The 22,496-nt window shown below is 52.1% G+C and overlaps 1 protein-coding gene across 2 annotated transcripts; it reads left to right on the top strand.

The window, feature by feature from the left end:
- The first annotated feature begins 1,890 nt into the window (after positions 1–1,890).
- On the top strand, positions 1,891–20,993 carry KIF18B (kinesin family member 18B). Of its 2 annotated transcripts, none has more exons than XM_078065834.1 (16): positions 1,891–1,973; positions 10,126–10,452; positions 11,064–11,221; positions 11,519–11,623; positions 11,796–11,906; positions 11,988–12,185; positions 12,343–12,519; positions 13,103–13,177; positions 13,318–13,418; positions 13,877–13,985; positions 14,412–14,539; positions 17,124–17,323; positions 17,562–18,090; positions 19,026–19,115; positions 19,611–19,714; positions 19,925–20,993. In XM_078065834.1, exons 2-16 carry the CDS (start codon positions 10,134–10,136, stop codon positions 20,035–20,037), a joined length of 2,517 nt encoding a protein of 838 aa, XP_077921960.1. In that variant the 5' UTR covers positions 1,891–1,973; positions 10,126–10,133; the 3' UTR covers positions 20,038–20,993. The 2 variants fall into 2 exon arrangements, with proteins under 2 accessions (XP_077921960.1, XP_035972708.2); XM_036116815.2 differs by having other exon boundaries at positions 13,877–14,066.
- The last annotated feature ends 1,503 nt before the right edge of the window (positions 20,994–22,496 follow it).

Genomic DNA, 22,496 nt, shown 5'->3' with positions numbered 1-22,496 from the left:
AATTCCTCCTGACCCCCTTTACTGTTCTCATGATAGCCCATATATCACATCGTTTTTAGTACTTGCTTAATTGTCTATTTTCTCCCATAGAGTGCAAGCTCTGTGAAGGTAGGAGGTGGCATTTATCACTCACTGCTCTATCTTCTGGGTCCACCAATAAATACTTATTGGATGAATGAACACAAGAACACCTAGGACCATTTCACCGAATGTCTGCAATGTGCCACACTTACATTATTTCCAATCTTTGTAACAAGCTAAGTGTCCCCTTCCCATTGCCCACAGCTGGGACAGCCTCAGCTCCCTGCCTCACCTCACTTTCTCCAGCTAATTGTCCAAACCAGAAGTGGACCAAGGCAAGACCTGGCTGACAAGGACACAAGAGGAATTTGTTCCCCTGGTGGCTCCTCAACCACACCCCTAACTTCTGTTAAAATGCATACCCCTGGGTGCCTGGGTGGCTCAGATGGTTAAGCGTCTGCCTTCGGCTCAGGTCATGATCCCAGGGTCCTGGGATCGAGTCCCGCATCGGGCTCCCTGCTCGGTGGGGAGCCTGCTTCTCCCTCTGCCTCTCTCTGTCTCTGTCTCTTATGAATAAATAAATAAAATCTTAATAAAATAAAATAAAATAAAATGCATACCCCTGTGAGAGGGGAGGGACCCCTAAGCTGGAATCCATTCTTTAACAGTTATATTTCTCTTGGGTAGTGCAGATGGCAAGAATACCCTAGTTTTCTTGTAGCTTTACAGTTACAGCACCTTTGCGTCATTTTCTCATTTTATTCTCCCCCAAACAACAATGCTATCCCACCGTATAGCAGGCGAGGGAGGTCCAGGAAGGTGAATGAAGAGTTTGAGTCAAATCAACCAGGTATTAAATAGTGACTCCACTATCTTGACGTCAGGTCCAGGGAAGTTTGCCTCTTGCCCACTCGCATGCCTGTTCATTGTCCCAGTGTGGGGACAGATCAGGTGAATGAAACTGGTGAGCAACGGGCTTCCTGGCAGCCACCACCCGTTTCCTCCTGATCAGATTCATACAAAGCTATCCCCTTACAAATGCTGGGGGTTTGGAGGGCTTTCACATCCATGCTGTGTTAGGTGAGTGGGAAGGGCAGGATATTTACCCCATTTTATGGATGAGGAAACTGAGGGCAGCAGTGGCTTCCGCAGTCTCAGCACTGATTGGTGATTCAGCCACTAGTGACTGGAATCAGGCTTCCTGATTTCAGTGCAGGGCTCTCTTTGACCTCCACAACCTCCAGCGTTGAGGATCAGTATGAGGTTGGCCCACCAGAATCCATGCAGCGAGCGGTTATGAAGGATGGAGGCCGAGCCTCGTATTCAACAATCAGTCCAGGACATTCCTGACACCGTTGAAAGGGTGGAATTGCCATTCTCTGTCTCCGCCGGCTTTTCCACACCAGGGTTGTTCTCAAAGTTCATTCTTGAGATGGTCGCGGAGCGAGAAGAGCCCCTGGACAGCGGCTAAAAAGTCCCTCTTGAATCAGTAGATGCCGTCTTAGCCCACAGAAAAAGATCTGAAAATGTATTTGATATCTGGTTGCTGCAGCTGGTGATGAACCCAGCGCCAGGTACGACAGGGTGGGCCGCGCTTTCCCGGTACCCCAGCCCCCTACAGGTTTCTGCGGGTCTAGTGCAGGCCAGCCCCGGAGACAGTCTCAAAACCAGCAAACGGGGAGGGGAAGTGCGCAGGCGCACAGTTGACTGCACCCGCCCCCCTCGGAGCTGTACTTGGTTACTTAGGAAACAGCCAATCAGCGATCCGGACGGGGACCAATGGGAAGCGCGGATGAGCCGACCCGGCTAATTTGAACGCGCGGCGCGGGGCCCAGGTTGGCGCGGGTGGGGAGGAGGGTGTGGGGCGCGCTTTCGGGTGGTCTGGGGCTCCGGACTGCGGCGGAGGGACGCGGCTGCGAGCGGCGACAGCAGCGGCGGGGAACCGACGAAGGGTAAGCTCTGGCCCACGGCGGAGTCTGCCCCGCGGGCTCCAGCGCTCAGGTGGATCCCGCCGCCCAGGGCGGAAGCAGCTTTTGTGCCAGACGCAAAGGTGCAGCGTGGAGACCGAGCCGGTTCTGGGTGGTTCCCTCTGAACAGGACGGGGGGCGGTGCGGGGAGCAGGGCTCTTCCTTCCACATCTGCATGGAGATCGGGATCCCTCTGCTCATTTGTACCGGACCTGGACTGAGTCCACACAACTGCACGGGGTCCGGCCCTCTGTGCACCCGCTCTGTGGAAGGTCCTCCTCCTCGCTAGAACTGGAGACCTGGGACCCCTGCACATCTGTGTGGAGTAGCTAAGACCCTCTCCGCACATCCATACGGAAGAACTGATTGCAGAGCTGTGCCAGCGGCCGAAACTTAGTTATTGGGGCACTCAGTAAATATTTGATTGAATAAAGGAAGGAATGGAAAGACTATCCGTATGACAGAAAACCATGCCTTGTGCTACTGCTCCTAGGATGCCTCTCCTCTTAGCTTTGGCACTTTGGGCCCTTTAAGATAGAACAGAACAGAATACATGTGTAGGAAATTTTTGAAAAGGAGTTCGAAGAAACTAATGAAATAGAATTTTACTATGTAATAGAATTAACTTAACCAAAAGCTGTATCTTGGAAAAGACTAGTAAAAAAAGCCAAACCTCTGGCAATATTGATCATGATATAAGGAAAAGAAACATAGAATGATCTTAGGAATGACAATAGGGGCATAACTTAAGTTACTTGGAGATTAAAGAGAAAGAGAGACTTCAGTGGAACACCCGTTTGACAATGCTTTTGGACAATTTTCTAGAAAAAAAAAAACAAACCAGGAAACTGACTCAAGAAGTTATGGAAATTTTGAACACACCTAGGACCATTGAGGAATTGAATTCATTTAAAATCTCCCCATTAAACAAAACAAAAAAACCACACATGAAACTCCACCAGAAGTTTATAAGCAATTGGAAGAAATTATTCTAATCTTACACAAACTCTCCCTTAAAAAAAGAGAAAACAGTTCCAGTCTATTTTGCGATACCAATAATCAGACAAAGAAAGTTACCAGCCAATCTTCCTTTATAAATGTAGTTGTGAAAATCTCAAATAAAATATTAGCAATCAGAAGCTAGCAATATATATATATAAATATATATCATGACCTTTTATCTCAGGAATATGAAAATGGCTTAAGATTACAAAATCTAATACAATTTACAGATTAAAGGAGAAAATATATCCCATTAGGCGCAAAAATAGAATTCAATAAAATTCAGTACCCATCCATGAATTTTTAAAAATTTGGTAAACTAGGGGCACCTGGGTGGCTCAGTTGGTTGAATGTCTGGCTCTTGATTTCAGCTCAGGTCATGATCTCAGTGTCATGAGATTGATCCCCGCCTCAGGCTCCAAGTGGAGTCTGCTTGAGATTCTTTCCCTCTGGCCCTGCTCACTCACGCTCTCTCTCTCTCTCTCAAAATAAATAAATAAAATCTTTAAGGGGTGCCTGGGTGGCTCAGTTGGTTAAGCGCCTGCCTTCAGCTCAGGTCATGATCCCAGGGTCCTGGAATGGAGCTCTGTGTCGGGCCCCCTGCTCAGCAAGGAGCCACCTTCTCCCTCTCCCTCTGCCGCTCCCCCTGCTTGTGCTCACTCACTCTTTCTCTCAAATAAATAAATAAATAAAATCTTTAAAAAAATTTTTTTGGTAAACTAGAAATAGAGGTAAATTTCCTTAAACCAACAGAAAGTGAAATAACAGGAGCATCCCCTATGCAATTAGGAAAAAGATAAGATTGTTTACTATTGTTGCCGCCATTCAAGGTTGTACTGGAGGTCCTAGCTACAACCATAAGACAGGAGAAAGAAATACAAATAAAGTTAGAAAGAAATAAACAAAATTATCATCAGTTACAGCCGTATGATTGTCTATTTAAAAAGCAAAAGAATACAGCTCCTTCCTCAGAACGACACCCGTAGAAAGAACCAGTGGTCTTTGGATAGTGCCCTGTGGGTGCTAAAGTAAGGGGAGGTAGGAATTGCAAAAGCCAGGCTACAGGGCAGAATAGCCTAGGATGACTGATGAGTAATGTCTCTGGTGACAGTCAGAACAAGGTCAGGTTCTGGCCTTGCTACTTACCATCCCTGTGACAAGTTCCTTCCTGAGCCTCAGTTTCCCTTGTAGAGTAGGATCGTAACAATTGTATCAGCAACTACAGAATGAGATTGTTGTAGAAGTTAAATGACACCGTTTGTAAAGCAGTTAGCATAGTGCCTGATGCATAGTTATGTGCTCAATAAATGGTAGCTATAATAGTAATTATTTTTAAACTTTTGGATTCAGACCCTGCTCTTCTCTGGCTTTTATTCATTCCTAGGACAAACACCATACAGCATCTACCGTGTGCTGGATCTGGTGCCTCGTTATCTGGGGTGCACAGACTACATCAGAAGGGGGTCCTGCTCTCTTGAAGCTTGAGGACAAGAAACACACACATGTGAGAGATGTAAGGGAGTGAGGAAGGGGGCTGCAGCAACCCCTATGAAAACAGAACATCCACCTTCACCTTCCCAGCTCCCAATGTCTGCAGGCAGATCCCAAGTCCTCAGAAATTCTCCAGGGCCTTCTAGGGAGGTGGGGCTTGTTCAGCCTGTCCCTAAGAGAGTGGGCAGGCTGAACACAACTGAATCTCGGCTTCCCAGCCCCAGCTCAGCAGCGAACTAGCCTCTGGGTTTTAATGAGCTGCCCCGAGTTAGAAACAGGACGTGACTGTGGCTGGCTCAGACCCTGAAGATCTTATTAAAGAATCATCTCCCTTGTACTTTGGGCTGAAATGCTCTTTCCAACCGGGGATCAAAGCAAACTTGACAAACGTTCTCTCATTAATCTCCCCATCCCCCTGGGGTGGGAGCAGATCGGTAGCTGTTCTCTCTGGCTCTCAAAGCGGGGAAGCTGAGGTGACATTGACGTGGTGTGGCTGGTGGAAAGAGCTCCTCACCGGTCAGATGCAGAGCCGACACCAGGACCCAGGCGTCCCAGCTGCAGCCCTGCCAAAGGTTACCCTACGCACCCCCTCACCCTGTGCCCCCAGCGCAGTCTCAGGAAGAAGGAAAACATCTCATTAGGCAAACAGTCTGCCTCACTGGCCCTCAGGAGGCGGAGAGGAGAGGACTGTAAAGGTTACGCACACTCCGTTGCCATTGCCCTTTTTAATTTCCTGCTTAGAATGTTAGGCGGCTCTATGGCTCCTCAGCTCAAACCCTCCCCGTGGGGAGCTTGGCACTGCCATTAAGCCAGACAGCGTAGACCTAGATGCTGGGGCCAGGCACCCTCCGCCCTCACTTCCCTGGGTACAAGAGTGGGGCTCCCTGGGGGCAGGAATGCAAAGATGGGAGACAGGAACTCTCTCCGGGTGTTGAAAATTAGGTACAGTCCATATATCTGAAAGTGTTTGCAGAATACGTAATGCCAGTTACATAAAAGGGATTATAATTATCATACAAACATATGGGAATACTACAACAATGTGATCATGAGGACGTAATATATAATATCATTATAAGGCAGAGTAGAGCAGGTTCTGCAGTCAGACTGCCTGGGTTGGAACCAAGCTCCATCACTTACTAGCCTTGGGATCTTGGGAAAGTTGCTTACCCCTCTCTGTCTCAATTTTCTCGTTGAAAAATGAGTCTAATAATAGTATCTGTCTTGGGGGATTGCGATGGAGCTGAAAAGGAGATGGTACGCATAAGGTGCTTAAAACAGCCCCTGCCATAGAGAGCACTTAGCTCTTCTGTTTATTATGGCAATCCGATGGCTGGGACAGGGAAAGAAATACGCAATGTAACAACATGATTATTGGTTGATATCTTTCCCTTATTCTGCTTGAGGAAGAAATTAAGACGTGTGGGGGTAGGGGACAAGAGTTTCAAATCAGCTCAATTCTGCCTCATTCTCAAAGGAAAACACGAGTTACTTACTGGAGTATTAGGGAGAAATCTCACTTTTCTTTGCTGAATGACCTGGGTCCTATCAGTGGGACCTAATCTTTCCCGGGAAAACATTCATCTATTCATATCCCTCAGAAACAGCCCCTGTTCCTTAGCGCTGTTAATATATCCCAAGAGTTGGGCTGAACTTTTCCAGGATAGCCATGACTCCTGCATTCCAGAAATTCCATCTCTACCCTTGGTAGGCTGGCTTGAAAGAGAAATGAAAAAAGCAGGGAGAGAGGTGTGAGGGGGATACAAGAGGGAATAGATAAATGTTTGGAAATATTACCGGGTCAACATTAGGAAATCTGTCTATGTCACCCCCTGTATTAACAGATTAAAGGATGGAGCACCTGGCTGGCTCAGTCAGTGGAGCATGGGACTCTTGATCTCAGGGTTGAGAGTTTGAGCCCCACATTGGGTATAGAGCCTACAAAAAACAAAAAGAAAAACAACCCCCCCCAAAAAAACAGATTAAAGGAGAAGCACTGTTATCATCTCAGCCCGTGCCAAAAAAGCATTTGATAAAATTTAATGCCCATTCCTAATGGGCAGTGGAGGGTAGGGAACTAAATAAAGAAGAGCTAAAAATAGAAAGTAACTGTCATTATTTGCAAACTATATCATTTAATTGAAAAATCTAAGCGAATCAATGACAATCTATTAGAGAGATCAGTAATGTGGCCAGATACAAGATCTGCATCCAGAAAGCAGTTGCTTTCCTATATTCTGGCAAACAAAAAAATGAATTAGAAAATGTAATTTTACTTATTTTTTATTTTTATTTATTTTTTAAAGATTTTATTTTTTTTAAGATTTATTTATTTTATTTTGAGAGAGAGCATGTGTGTGTGTGTGTGTGTGTGTGTGTGAGAGAGAGAGAGAGAGAGAGAGCAGGGGGAGGGGCAGAGGGAGAGGAGAATCCCAAGCAGACATGCTGCTAAGCAGGGAGCCTGACACAGGGCTCAACCCTGAGATCACAGCCTGAGCCAAAGTCAAGAGTCAGACACTCAACCAACTGAGCCACCCAGGCGCCCCATTAAAGATTTAAATTTTAAGTAATCTCTACAGCCAGTGCGGGGCTCGAACCCACAGCCCTGAGATTAAGAGTCACACGTTCCACTGACTGAGCCCGCCAGGCTCCCCTGAAAATGCAATTTTAACAAAGGGCCTATTCACAATATAATAAAGACTAGACAATAACCAGTAATAAACCTATCAAGAAATAGACAAAACTCATGTGAGGAAAGCTATGAAATTTTACTGAGGATTATAAAGTGAATAATGAAAAGAGATACAATGTTCCTAGATAGAAAGGCTTGATATTGTAAAGATGTCAGTTGTCCTCATATTAATTTATAAATTCAAAATAACCCTAATTAAAATCTTAAGCAGGTTTTTTTCACAGAATTCTGTAAGCTGATTCCAAAATCATATGCAAGACCAGATGCCCAAGAACAGTCAAGAAAAAGAACAAGGTGATGTGTAATAGAACTAACAGCAAGTTCCTGCAAAAGGAACATATCAGTAGAGAAGAATGGAGCGCCCAGAAATAAATTCATGTTCATATGAGAATTTAGTTTTGTTAAATGTGCCATTTGAAACGGGTAGAGAAAGAACGCATTTTAATAAAAGATAAAATCGATGGGGTGCCTGGGTGGCTCAGTCGGTTAAGCGGCTGCCTTCAGCTCAGGTCATGATCCCAGGGTTCTGGGATCAAGCCCCGCATCGGGCTCCCTGCTCAGTGGGGAGCTTGCTTCTCCCTCTCCCTCTGCCTGCTGCTCTGCCTACTTGTGCTCTCGATCTCTCTGTCAAATAAATAAAATCTTTAAAAAAATAAATTAAATAAATGATATAATTGCTTATCATTTGGAAAGAAAAGATATTTAGAAACCTCATTCATAAAAAAATGAATTCCATCTGGATAAAGACCTAAATGTAAGAAAGAAAAAGTGTCAGACAGAAATATAAGAAAATTACCTTGGGGAAGGAATGTCTTCTTAAATATGACATAAGAATCATAAAAGAGAAGGTTGACACATTTAGCCATTTAAAAATGGAAAACTTCAGTATGGCCAGGGTAGGATTTTTTCCCAAGAATGCATGGTTGGTTTGATGCCAAAAATAATATCAAAAAGTTTACCACATGAACAAAATAAAGGAGAAAAAAAAAAAACCCACATAAACATGTCAGGAGATGCTGAAAGCTCATTAAATAAAATTCTAGACATTCCTGATAACAAGTCTAAGTTAAATAAGAGTGGAGGAAATTCCTATGATGATAATTAACTATTTGTCCAAAATTAATTTCTAATTAGTGAAGCACTAACGCCAGTTCCTTTAAGATCAAGAGCAAGACAGGATGCCCGTTATCATTATTCAACATTGTTTTGGAAGTTCTAGGGAGTGCAATACATAAGAAATAAAACAGTTGGTATAACCATGGAGAAGAAAAGGTAAAAAAAGAAGGGTTGTTTTTTTTTTCCCCTGATATATAATTGTGTACTCAGAAAACCCAATAAGCTTTAATAAAAAAACAATTGGAATTAATCAGGAAGTTTAAGGGTGGTGGGTCGAAGGCAAATGTATAATTATCAATTGTGTTTCTCCATACTAGCAATCAGTATGGAAATGGGGAAAGGTGCTCCGTTCATAAGAGCAATTAAACTACTTGGAAATTATATTAAAAAGACAATTACAGAACCTATCTAAAGAGATGAAAAACTATAAAATCTTAGGAGGCGCCTGGGTGGCTCCGTCCTTAAGCATCTGCCTTTGGCTCAGGTCACGATTCCAGGTCCTGGGATCGAGCCCCACATCGGGCTCCCTGCTCGGCGGGAAGCCTGCTTCTCCCTCTCCCACTCCCCCTGCTTGTGTTCCCTCTCTCGCTGTCTCTCTCTGTCAAATAAATGAATAAAATCTTAAAAAAAACTATAAAATCTTAGGGACATAAGAAATATCTAAAATAAAAGGCGAATAGACATGTTCTAGCATGAAGTTTTTTATTTTTTTATTTTTTATTTTTTTTTAAGATTTTATTCATTTATTTGACAGAGAGAGACACAGCGAGAGAGGGAACACAAGCAGGGGAAGTGGGAGAGGGAGAACCAGGCTTCCCGTGGAGCAGGGAGCCCAACGCGGGGCTCGATCCCAGGATCCTGGGATCATGACCTGAGCCGAAGGCAGACGCTTAACGATTGAGCCACCCAGGCGCCCCAAAGAATGATTTATTTATTTTGGCGGGGAGGGGCAGAGGGAGAGGGAGAGAGAATCCCAAGCAGACTCCCCACTGAGTGTGGAGCCTGACATGGGGCTCAATCCCATGAACCTAAAATCATGACCCGAGCCAACATCAAGAGTCGGCCGCCTAACTGACTGAGGCACCTAGGCGCCCTGCGTGAAAAGTTTTAATATAAAATAAATATGTAAACAATACTATTCTGCTTGTAATTCCAATAGGGTGGGAGGGGGTGGTGTTCTGGGTTGGGGATAGAATTGATAACATTTTCTTAAAGGCAAATAGAACAATAAATGCCCGAAAATAGTTAAGAAAATTATGAGAAAGAGGGGCACCTGGGTGGCTCAGTCGTTAAGCGTCTGACTTCGGCTCAGGTCGTGATCCCAGGGTCCTGGGATTGAGCCCCGCATCGGGCTCCCTGCTCTGCGGGAAGCCTGCTTCTCCCTCTCCCTCTCCCCCTGCTTGTGCTCCCTCTCTCGCTGTGTCTCTCTCTGTCAAATAAATAAATAAAATCTTAAAAAAAGAAAAAGAAAATTATGAGAAAGAAAGACTAACGGTGGTGGTTGGGAGGGGAGGCGGTTCTTGTCTCACTGGATAAGAAGCATACTGTCAAGGACTGGAACAGAAAGAGTGGCACAGGAGTAGACAGATCAGTGGAACATAATAGCCCAGCCATTCGCCTCTGGAAAAATTCAAGTCATCTGGATATGACAAAGGTGGCATTTCGAGTGAGAAAGAGATTTGTTAATAATAATATTCTTATTCTCTTGAGGTATCACATGGAGATCGGCTGTTGGGGAGGGAGTGGGAGAAGGTTCTTGAACGCTAGGTAGGCTGAGGGCGCACTGCGTCAGGGCTGGGGTCAGATCGGTCCTCCTCTCTGTTGTGTGTCCCCCAGGTGTCGCCATGGTGACGCTGGTGGAGGACAGCAAGGTGCGGGTGGTGGTGCGGGTCCGGCCCCCCACCCTGCGGGAGCTGGAGAGTCAGCGGCGGCCTGTGGTTCAGGTGGTGGATGAGCGGGTGCTGGTGTTTGACCCTGAGGAGCCCGACAGGGGCTTCCTTGGCCTGAAGTGGGGCAGCACCCATGATGGCCCCAAGAAGAAGGGCAAAGACCTGACGTTTGTCTTTGACCGGGTCTTTGGTGAGGCGGCCACCCAACAGGACGTGTTCCAGCACACCACCCACAGCGTTCTGGACAGCTTCCTCCAGGGCTACAACTGCTCAGGTGAGAGCCGGGCAGGGAGGAGGCAAAGCCCCGCTGGGAGCGGCCCTGCCTCCCTGCTTCCCTCTGAGGGCTTCATGCGTCACGTCCCCGTGCCCTCCTTCCCCTCAGCTGGGCACTTGCTGACGAGAGTGCTGGCCCTTTCGTTCTCCCGTGTATGACACACCCTCCTGGGCTCTAGAAGCGGATCACACAGATGTGGTTCCCGTCTTCCTGATGCTTGTATTCTAGAGGGGGGAGAAGATACTAATCACAAATCACCCCCACAAATGTGTGACTGTAAACTGAGGTCAGTGATATGAGGGACAGAACGGCAGGCCTTCGTCAGAGGAAGCTGCCTAGCCTGGAGAAGGCTCCCCCGGGGGAGGGAGAAGCTCCCTCAGGCCCCCGGAATCCACAGGCCCACGGGGAGCCAGGCCAGAGGCACGGGGCACTGCAAAGCTGCAGTGTGAATGCGGTGGGATGCGAGTGGGTAGGAGCCGTGGAACCGCGCACAGGAAGGCAAAGGAAGGGGCTTGGGGAGAAGGGGGGGCTGAGCTGGGTGGCACACGGGGACCCCTAGGGAAGGCGGATCCGGCCCTGCTGCCACCCTCTCCCGACTCTGTCCTCCACAGTGTTTGCCTATGGGGCCACGGGGGCTGGGAAGACACACACCATGCTGGGAAGAGAGGGGGACCCCGGCATCATGTACCTGACGACCATGGAACTCTACAGGCGGCTTGAGGCCCACCAGGAGGAGAAGCGGTTCGAGGTGCTCATCAGCTACCAGGAGGTAGGGCTGGTCCCTCCCAGGTGTGGGCGGCCCCACTCCTCATTCTCAGCACCCCTGAAGATGCGGGGAGTAGAGGAGAGCGGGCAGAGAGGGTGGGAGGAAGTAGGCGTCCGGGCCCGCTGAGAGCCCAGGGGTCCAGATGAGGCTCTGAGAGAGCCTGCGTTGGGACCAAGCCTGCCTGGCCGCTCTCACCGCGTACCATTGTCCTGCAGAGGGCCACCCCTGGCACGGCGTCCTGCCATGCTTCCCTGTCTGCACCTCAGCCCTCGCCCGGCCTCTTGCCTCCTTTCTCCTCAGGTGTACAATGAGCAGATCCACGACCTCCTGGAGCCCAAGGGGCCCCTTGCCATCCGGGAGGACCCTGACAAGGGCGTGGTGGTGCAAGGACTCTCCTTCCACCAGGTGAGAGATTGGGCCCGGGTGGCAGGAGCAGTGTTGGTTCCCAGGGTTCTCTCACCAGGCAGTTTGGGGGTGCCCTGGATCCAGGGGTGGTTCTGAAGAGCAGCTCTTCCGGTTGGGGGAAAAGCCCTGGCTGGGGAGACCACAGCGCCCTGCCCGGGCATCTCCTCTGCAGCCCACCTCAGCTGAGCAGCTGCTGGAGCTGCTGACCAGGGGGAACCGCAACCGCACGCAGCACCCGACCGACGCCAACGCAACTTCGTCCCGCTCCCACGCCATCTTCCAGGTGAGAGCAGTCGCAGGTTGGAGCCTGAAGCTGGGGCTCCTGATGCCTGGCACCCCCTCACCCCTGCTGCCTGCCCCCCAGATCTTCGTGAGGCAGCAGGACCGGGTTCCAGGCCTGACTCAGGCCCTTCGAGTGGCCAAGATGAGCCTGATTGACCTGGCCGGTTCGGAGCGGGCCTCCAGCACCCATGCGAAGGGGGAGCGCCTGCGGGAGGGTGCCAACATCAACCGTTCCCTGCTGGCCCTCATCAATGTCCTCAATGCCCTGGCCGACGCGAAGGTAAAACTGCACAGACCCAGGGGCCTGCCCAGGACAGCAACTGAGTGCCTGAAGCCTGCGGTCCTTCCCTCCAGCCCTGGGCCAACGGCCACCGGGTCTCAGCCTGGATCTGTCTGGTCCAGCCACCTCCTCCCATGCCCTCTTGCTGTCGCCCCAGGGCCGCAAGACTCACGTGCCCTACCGGGACAGCAAGCTGACCCGTCTGCTCAAGGACTCCATCGGGGGCAACTGCCACACGGTCATGATCGCTACTGTCAGCCCCTCCAGTCTGACCTACGAGGACACCTACAACACCCTCAAGTATGCCGACCGCGCCAAGGAGATCAAGCTCGCGGTGTGTGCCGGCCAGAAATGGCCAACCTGGTGTGGGGGACAGGAGGAGGAAGGGACAGGACCCACACAGCGTCCTCCGATACCTGGAGCAAGCATTCCCCCAAGGCAGAGGGAAGAAGTTCCCTAGCCTCCGTCATCAGGGAAATTCTTTGTGATAGAAGCGACGCAGTCCCCATCCTTGGGAAGACTCCAGCTCGGGGGGCGGGGGGGGGAGGCAGGACAGTCTCCAGACTTGACAAAAAGAGTAAGATATCATAGCAGTGGGCTGCCTGGGTGGGGCAGAATCGTCTCAAGAGGGTGACAACAGAAGGGGGTGGCCAAGCGCTGGCTAGTGAGAGTTGCCCTGGTCTAGGGAGGGTATATTGGTCAGGGAGTCAGGGGTCTTGGGTTCAAAAGCATCCTTCCGCCTCTTGCTGTGGTGTCAGGCAAGCCACTCACTGCCCTTCCCCAGTCTGTTCCCCCTCGGGAGGGTGAGTCTAGGGAATGTGAGGGAAGCGCCCCGCACGGTGCCTGGCCATTGGAAGTGGTTGCCAAAAGCCGCGGTGAATGAACCCACGAAACTCTCCCCTGTGCCGCCATCTCAGCTTAAGAGCAACGTGATCAGCCTGGACTGTCACATCAGCCAATATGCCACCATCTGTCAGCAGCTGCAGGCTGAGGTGAGGAGCCCGCCTGGAGAGCGTGACCGGGAGGCAGGGCGCCCGGCTCAGGGACAGGAGAGCCGGAGACGAGCCGTGGGGCGCGGCCAGGGCTCTGCGCCCACCTGGGGCTCTGAGGGGCTGCGTTGCTTTGATTGCAGGTGGCCGCCCTGAGGGAGAAGCTCCAAGTATATGAGGCGAGAGCCGGGGCCCCACCGCAGGACCTCCCGAAATCCCCCAAATCGGGCCCTTCCCAGCAACTGTGAGTCCTGCAGCCATGCTTGCCCCTTCAGCTCAGCAGGGAAAGCCCCCCTTCTCCAGCTCTGTGCTGCCCCCCGGGGTCCGGGCTTCCCAGCCCGTGTCCAACACACTGATTGTCACTCTCGGTGACACTCTAGGTGACAAGACGCTGATTGTCACTGCTAGTTGCTCTCATGTGACACAGTGCATTCTAGACAGTAACATCAAAATAGAAAAAAATCCTCCATGTCAGATGAGGACGTGACACCCCCAGCCCATGTAAGCAGCATATACTACTTAAAGGAAGGTGTAGTTAAGGGGGAGGCATCATTGTTTCCTAAACCAGGAAATCACCAACTCCTCCCACCCTCTGCTACTGCCCCCTTGTTACCCAAGCTGGGCCCTATACCACCTCGTGCCACAGAGACCCTGCCCCTCCCTGCTTTCCCACCTCTCACCCCCCACTCCTGTCCACCCTAGGCTTCCCAGCTGCCCCTCACCATCCCGCCTTTCCAGCCAGCCCTGCACCCCAGAGCTCCGCCCAGGGTCTGCCGTCCTTCAAGAGGAGAGCCTGGGGCTAGAGACGCAGGTAGGGAGGGTCGTGGAAGGGAACTCTCCAGACCAGGAGCTGCCCCAAGAGGATAAGGACAAAGGCCCAGTGGAGGAGGAGGTAGGACTTGGAGGTGGTAGAATGTTGGAGGCAAGGCCCTCCCCAACTCGTAGACTCCCTTCAGTTTTGGGTTCCCTACCTGGATGTCTTGCATCTTAGTCATTAGGGGGCTTTCAGATCCTGTGCAGGAAGGGGAACTCCTCTGTGTCTGCAGTGAGGGGCAAACCTGTTACCAGAAGGAAAGTGGGGAGGAGGGTGGGGCCTGGGAAAGAGATTCTCAACTAGGACCCAGTCAGTCCAAGGCCATCATTCCCACTCTTGGAGGAGGAAAAGATTTTAAGATCTGCTTATGTAGGGGAGGATGGTCATCCTGGGCCCTCTAACTGTGACTTCCTTCCTCCTTAGGTTCCAATCCAGGTACCAGAGCAGACCCTCAGACACTCACTGCCAAGGTCCCCTGGCCTGAGCCTGCAGCCCAAGCCAGATGTGGGCTGCCTCTCACCACAGAACTTGGACAGGGACCATTCTAAGCAGTAGGTGTCTTCTTCTCTGGGGTTCAAGATGGGAGGTGATGGGTTCCATCCTCCTGGGGTAGGAGCTGGTGTTAAGTACATCGAAAAAGCTCTGGTTCTGCCCTAGTTAAGAGCTGCATCTTCTTTTCCTCAACATCGTCCCTTATCTGCTTTCAATGAACTGGAGATTATCACCTACTCTGTCTACTTACTGTCCTTTCTATTCTTCCACATAACTGGCAAGCAAAACACCCAATTCCATCCCAAATTTGGCTCGCAAGCCCCGAGTTAGCACGGGGCTGCCCAGGCTAGCGCTTTGCCTCCCGGTCTGGGGGCTGAGCTGCCTGTCCTCTGCAGGGAGGAACCAAGCAGCCAAGAGAAGTTGGGTGGCAGGCTGAGGAAGGGACCGCCCTCCCGAGCCAGGTGTTTATCATGTGTCTTCACCAACAGATTATGGCCATTTCTTCTCAGAAGTAAATACAGACCACCACCCAAAGCCAAAGAGAAATGGATTCTGGATCCTTCTTTCTGTGCTTAATAGAGAGGTGCTGCTAGTATGTTTTCCCTTGGCCCCTAGAACATAAATCCCCTGCCACTTAGCTTTGCTGCTGCCGGGCCCACTCTTGCCTCCCCAGCACGCTTCACACTAGGCAGTATATTTAAAGCTTCCGGACAGAAGGGCCTGTTTAATTTTATTTCTTGTTGGGGAGTGTCTGTTCCCGACTCAGCAAAAATGTTGCAGCCTGAATAATCAGCAGCTCATTATCTGTCTCCTGCTGCTGACTCCCCGGGGCTCTGGAGTGGCAGGGATGCACTGGCAGGATGTCCCCTTGGCCCCAGGGCTCCCACCGATGAGTCAGGGTCTCTGTGCCCTGGTGTCCCCCCCGTTGTGAGGACAGAGGACACCAGGGTTCTCGTTCCCGCTTTGCCTCTGGTTTTGTGGTCCCTGGCAAGATGCTTCAGTCTTAGCTATGATTTGGGGATTATAGTCTTCATTCTCCCTACTTCTTAGAGCTAATAATAGATACTAATAAAATGTGACAGAAGACCCCATGTATCAGGGGCTGCAGAATATGCTAGATCATCTCCATACTTGGAGACACCCTAACAATCAGATAATGGAAAATCATTTCTCTTTGGCTTTAGACTTCAGAATCTTTAGACCACTGAGGCACTGAGTGGATCTTAGATTTTCCAGTTCAGTGGATTTTTCAGAATTTTTTTAGCTACAAAGTCCTTTCTTCAAATGGAATCTTATGCTGAAGTTTAATATGTAGAACAGATAAAGCAGAGCAACTCCATTTTCAATGTCCTCTGATGGGTTTCTTGAAACCTAATTTGGAAACCCCTGGTATAGACCCGCTCCCCGTTTGCCAGATTGGGTCCTGAGGCGTTCGTCCAGGGCCACACGGCCAGAGGGACAGGGCGAGGCCTGGGTCACCCGACATCCAGGCCACTGCCTTTCTCCCTAGACACCTACTTCTCTCAGTGGTCTAATCTTCTTATAATGTGTGGCTCAGGCAGACATCGAATGAGTTTCTGCTATGTCCTTTTTAATTTATATCCTGCCTTCTTTCAGAGAGGCCTGGAGGCTGCTTTATAAAATAAGTTTGGATTCCCTGAGCACACACTGAAGGCAGAGGAGGGGGCTCAGGGATGTCCAGGCAGGTAGCGCTACCTGAGGATAAATTATTGGCCATGAAAAATCCCCACCGAGATAATTGTGTTCATTCTTTTATCATAGGTGTGCCTCACAGGAAGGAAATTTGCTTTATTAGAATCTAAATTTATACCATCAATAATCGCATTACCCTCATAATTCCCTTTAAATAGCCCCTCGGTGCATGTGAAGTGTGCATTGATTCACACGGGCTCTTTCGGGATCCCAGCTGCTAAGTAGGGAGTGCAGACTGCGTGCGATTTTGAGGGGCCTCTCAGAACCAGGACCGACACGGCCTATCTCATTCCATCTCCTCTTGCCCTCGCAAGGTCGATGTTTTCATTTTACAGAAAATAATTAATCTTACAATGCTTCTTATGTGTCAGGTGCTCTTTAAACACTGTATATATCAAATAATTCATTTCATCTTCCCACAACGCTAAGACGTGGGTGCATTGGTTTTCCCCATTTTAAGGATGTGGAGACTGAGGTTAAGGAGTGCTTCCAAGATCACACAGCGGGAAGTGTCGGAGCCTGGATTTGAGCCGGCAGGCTGACTGGAGCCTAGCTCTTCCCTGCTGCTACCTTTCGTTGCCCCTTGGGTCAACGAACTTACTCAAGATCACAGTGCCAGTGATTGGCAGGGCTGAGAGGAGACGCAGACCTTCTGGTCCGAGGCCATTTAGTGCCCTTTCTGTACTTCCCAGGTCCCTCTCTTGTTGGGGGGCATATTTAGGGACGAAGCCCCCCCCCACCTTACTTGTGGCCATCTCTGCCGGCCTCGGGCTTCAGCAGGGGCCTGGCAGAGCAGGAACTGCAGTTGGGAAGGCGGAGTGAGGCATGGCAGGAGGGAGCGGGGGGGGGCCGCCCTCGCGTGCTCCTCACCGCACCTGGAGCAACGGGGCCGGGTCTGAGGAGGGCCGGGTCCCCTTCCCTCTCCTCCAGGTTGGCCCTGAAGGTGCTGTGCCTGGCACGGCGACAGCAGTCCCTGCTTCAAGCGGCCAAGCTGCTGACCCCCGACATGATCGCAGAGTTTGACACCCTGCAGCAGCTGGTCCAGGAGGGAAAAGCTGAACCGGGAGCAAAGGCCTCAGGCGCACCTGGCCTGGCCAGGGAGGCACCTCTGGAGCCGTGTCCCGAGTCAGGTGAGTCTCGCCCCTGCTCTGTCTCTAGCAGTGCCCTCTCGAAGGCCCAGCTGGCGCCCAGGGGCGGCTGGGGCCTCCGATGCTGGGTCGTGCTGTGGTACACAGGACTCCGCGGCCCACCTGTGGAGTTAGGGGCTCCTGCGTGTCTCCCGTGTCTCTCTCCCGAAATTCTCCAGATTCGCCTTCCTTCTGGCCAGTCCCTGATCTCCCCTCAGCACCCGCCTTCTCTGTGCCCCAGATTCTCCAGGCTATTCTGGCCCCGTGACCCGGACCATGGCAAGGCGACTGAGTGGCCTCATGCACACCCTGGGGGTCCTACCAGGGCCCGACTGCACCCCAGCCCAGGTATCCCGGCGGCCCACAGAGAAGAGGAGGAGGAGACCAAGCCCCTCGGAGCCTGACAGCCCCCCAGCCCCGAAGCCGGGGACCAAGCGCCAGCGCCAGTCCTTCCTGCCCTGCCTGAGGAGGGGGTCCCTGCCCGAGGCTCAGCCTTCACTCGGGCCCACCCCCCCCAAAGGGGGAAAGGCCTCCTCCTCGTCCTGCCACTCCCCTCGCGTCTGCCCAGCCACAGTCATCAGAAGCCGGGTGCCCCTGGGCCCCTCTGCTGTGCAGAACTGCTCCACCCCTCTGGCCCTGCCTGCTCGGGACCTCAACACCACTTTTGATCTCTCGGAGGAGGCCCCCTTGAAGCTGGGTTTCCACGAATGTGCTGGCTGGGAGAATGCCCCCCAGGAGCTGAACAGGCTGGATCAGCCCTTCATCCCCAGGTGGGTCTCCCAGCCTCCCTCCCAGCCCTCCAGGCAGGGGCTCCCTGGGGTCAGCGAGGGACAGAGGTGCTGCTAAGAGGAGTGGAAGCCGGCCTGACTCTCGGAGCCATGCTTGCTGTCTCCTTCCCTTCGGCCTGACCGGTGTCAGTCCCCAGGCCCGGGAGGGCTGCCCCTCTTAGGGGCCCTGCCTTGTCTCCAAAGCCGCCAGCTCTGGGTGGTTTGTGACATGCCCACGAGTGGCTAACAGGACCTCCCCCCCCACCTCAGGGAGGGTCAGCAGGAGCAGGAATAAGGAGGGGGCCTAGTCTTCTCTATTCCTCTGCATCACTCACACCCTCTGGCCCAGTCTTAGTTTCACGTCCCACTGAGAAATGCATATTTCTGCCATTTCCACCCCAGATTTTACCCTCCAGTCCAGCATCTGGAACTGGGAAGGGGAGCCTCGGAAAACTTTATTCAGCATTTTTCGGTGAGAAGATGAAGCTCTCACCTTCGCCTTCCACCCACCTGCCAGGGTAGGGGAACAGTGACCAGCTCAGGACAGTCCAAGGCCAAGAACAATCAGCAGACTGACCTGTACTTGTGAGGCCGAGGGCAGCAGGCTGCCCACCGCACCCCCGGCCCCTCCTACGGCCTAAACCACCTCTCAGTAACAAGCTCACAGCCGGGCAGGTGGAAGGGTCAAATCGTTTGAACTCCAGTTCCCTGAATGTTCCAGAAACTGACATCTGGATGTTCTCCCAGAACAAGCCTGTCACTCAGCTGTCAGCCCAGGCCGAATGAGGCAGGGAGAGGAATCCACCTCTAAGTAGGAAGAAACCTCAGAGGTCATCTTGTCCAACCTCCCCACCCGCCAAGCTGGGGGCTGGAGGGAGGAGGTGCCCTTTTCTGGTTCCCTCCTGATCTGCCTCCTTTCACCTTCCTCCCTCTCGCAGTGGACCTGAGTCCCTGTTCACCGTGAAAGGCCCCAAACCAACATCTTCCTTCCCTGGGACCTCAGCCCGCAAGAAGAGGCGAGCTGCCAGGTGAGGCTGGGGCGGTAGACCGGGAGAGAGAGCTTTCCCCAGCGCAGTGGGCACTGAGCTAGCTACAGCCTCGGCTGTGGCTCTGGACCCCTCGGGGCAGGTAGCAGGGGTCTCATGAGCAGGGCCAGCATCGGGTTCCCGGACTGAAGGAGGTTCCTTTGGCCCTTGCTAGTACAGGATTACACCAGAGGGAACAGTATCTCCCTTCTTCAGTGGGGCGGACTTGAGGGGGACATTCCTTGAGGGGGACATTCGGTGTTCACTGGTTAAACTGGGGGACAGACCACTCACCCCTCACCTCTACTTCCCTCCCACACCCCACTAAGCTCCCTCCCCACTGCTTCTCCTGCCCTCAGATCTGGCCTTGGTGCTTAGCCTCACCCTGCTCTCACGGCTTCCTTTCGGCTTAGTTTCGAGCTGTACCCCCTACCCCTACCTGTATCCCCAGGCATGACTGTGACCTTCCTACCTTCCATCCTCCCTTCCCTCCCTCAGTTCCTCAGTCTCCCGCTCACTGGGAGTGGCCCGAGGTCGCAGCCGCATCGCGCGCCTCCCCAGCAGTACCTTGAAGAGAGCAGCTGGGCCCCTCGCGATCCCAGGTGACTGGCACTGGGGACCGGGATGGTCGGGGCCCCGGTGGCAGATGAAGACAGGAAGTAGGAGGGGAGAGGGTGGGCCAAGACCCAGGTGAAAGGAGGGCCTGGGGTATTTCCCAGCATCGCAGGGACCCTGATGAGAGAGGTGGGGGAGGGGTGGGGGAGGGGAGCAGCGGGACAGAGCCTCACTGTCTTCCTCCCTGCCTGCCCCAGCCAACTGGCCTGCAGAGCCCCCTTCCAGTCCCCGCTGCCCTGGCAACCGGCAGGAACTGATGGGGATTGGGGGAGCCCTGTCATCTGGGAGCTGTGTCGCCAAGGTGTCCTGACCCAGTGGCCCCTCATGGTCCCCAGAACTGCCTGCACCAGGAGCCCTGGCTCGGAGCAGTTAATGCCAACACCCTCTTCCTTTATTAACATTCGTCGCCAGCCATTCATCCTGCTACCTGCCCTCTTTATCAATCGCTTGTTATACTCAGCTTCTCAGCATGTATATATTCATCTCGAGTGGTAACATTTTAAAGGTGCAGCCATTGGGGCGCCTGGGTGGCTCAGTCATTAAGCGTCTGCCTTCAGCTCAGGTCATGATCCTGGGGTCCTGGGATCAAGCCCCGCGTGGGGCTCCCTGCTCAGCGGAGAGCCTGCTTCTCCCTCTCCCTCTGCCTGCCACTCCCCCTGCTTGTGCTCTCTCTCTCTGTGTCCAATAAATAAATAAAATCTTTTAAAAAATAAAGAAAAGAAAAAAGAAAAAAAATAAAGGTGCAGCCATCATACCCCCCTTCCCCCAGTTCACAATGCTCTCCATGCAAGCAGGTGGCTTTGGGGGTCTTTGCTCCCCACCTCCCATCTGACAGAGGGCTCTGTGCACTCATGGCCTCTGTGCAGTGCGGAAGGGATGGGGACGTGGCGGGGGCTCCCAGCTCGACTCTCCCTGGTTGATGAGAGAGGGAGGCACCTTCAGCCTCATCCCTGCAGCCTGGAGCAGGGGCCCCAGCCCCCGGCCACCATCCTGGTGATGATGCAGATGATAGTAGTGTCTTGATTTCCAAATGAAGACAGCTTTATTGTTTTTGCCCTATTGTGAGCAGGATGCATACTCTGTGTAAAAAGAAGTATAAAGAAGAAAGGGACATTCAGCTTTAATGCTCCCACCTGGATGTCAGCGCTGTTAATACTCGGGTTTCTATCCTCTGATCCTTGATTTCTGCATATATACATATATATGTACATGTAGATATAGATATATTTTTTTAATATAATGATTAATAAACCATCTCCAACCTCAGTGTATGTGTCTTTCTGTGTACCTACATGGGATAGCAACACCTCCCCACTCTTCCAGACTTCAAGAAACTTCTGAGTATAGAAAACGTCCCCCACTGCCTCCTCCCAGGGCCTTAGGCTGGGGCCTAAGGGGTGAGCCCTGCTCTTTACTCTGCGGCCCCATCTTCCTCTAAGGGCCTCTGTTCCTGAGCGGGTGAAGAAGCCATCACACTGACAGGCCTGCTCCATCCTTCTGCGGCCTTGGGCATAGGTTACTGTCAGAGACAGTGTCGAGGGGCCCTGGGTCTCAGGTGAGGCCCTAGGCTAAGCCCTGACCACTGGAACCTCGCGCAGTCTTCTTCCCCGCAGCTCCGGAAGCCCCACTCCCCCCCCCCCCCCCCCCCCGGTTCAGTTCGTGGCTTTCCTCTGCACCCGTTCGGATTGTGAGGGTTCAACCCAAGTTTACCTCTGTCTCTCTAGGAAGATGCGGCTGGCTGAATGAATTAGTCGTGTCAACAGGATGATAGGAGTCTGTGTTTAACTTGCTTCAGAAAACAAACACATTAAAGGTATTTAGCACATTGTGAGCTGTGTGTAAATAACGCTGCTAATTTCAAATGAGTCCTCGCTGTGCTGGGGGAGCAGCCTCCCCTTCTACCTGGTGAGCCCTGCCCCATCCGGTTTTGCCTCCTTTTTGGAGGAGGAGAGAGAAGAACACACAAGAGGAGCCTTGGGTCCCTCCCTGCTGCAGGCAGCGCACAAAACTTGGCGACCTTACAAGGTATAACGAGGAGAGGGACTCGAGAAGGTTCGCGGAACGCACCCAGGGTTAGACAGCAAGTGGCGGCGCCAGGATTCAGACCAGGGTCTGGTTCCTCACGTGACACCGAGCTGCTTCCCTTTAGAAGCGAACAGGCATCTCTTCTTTCCGCGTGCCTGGGGTTCCCGCCTCTCCAATTAGTCCTGATGAGGTTTTTTTCCCCGGTGCGCCGTGATTCCCACAGAAGCCGCTTCAGCCTCCCATCTGTAGCCCCCAGCGGCCTGGCGTGGTGCCTTGACCTTCGGAGGCCTTGCCGAGCGCTGGTCGGATTCAAATTGAATAACTCGCCCATTTCCTGGGGCGCTCACATACATTATCTCATTTGATGGTCACCATCACCCCTGCAAGCACCGAGGCAGCAGGCACAGGGCAAGGCGGCTGGTAACGAGGGCCAAAAGGGCAAGCCTCTCGCAACGGGGTCTGGTGCACGAGGCAGAAGTCGCCTAGGCTGGGGGCAGCTTGCCAGTGGCAGGGGTCACTCTTGACAAGGCTGTTCTGCAACCGGCCATTGGCTCAGCAAACATCTGTGGCTCCGTGGTGCAAAATGTGCTCTCGGGTGACCCATTAAATGTACAAAGACTCTGCCAATGGAGTTAAGGACGTGTGGCTCCTGCCCTCAATCACAGGAGGTCGGGCTGCGAGTGCTCGCAGCATGGTGTCCTGCAGGCCGGGAGGCAGCCTGGCTGGCCCCAGCTTCTCAGCGAG

Source organism: Halichoerus grypus, chromosome 2 (assembly GCF_964656455.1).
Source record: "Halichoerus grypus chromosome 2, mHalGry1.hap1.1, whole genome shotgun sequence".
Classification (NCBI taxonomy): Eukaryota; Metazoa; Chordata; class Mammalia; order Carnivora; family Phocidae; genus Halichoerus; species Halichoerus grypus.
The sequence above is the reverse complement of the archived record's forward strand: the minus strand, read 5'-3'. Positions and strand labels throughout refer to the sequence as shown.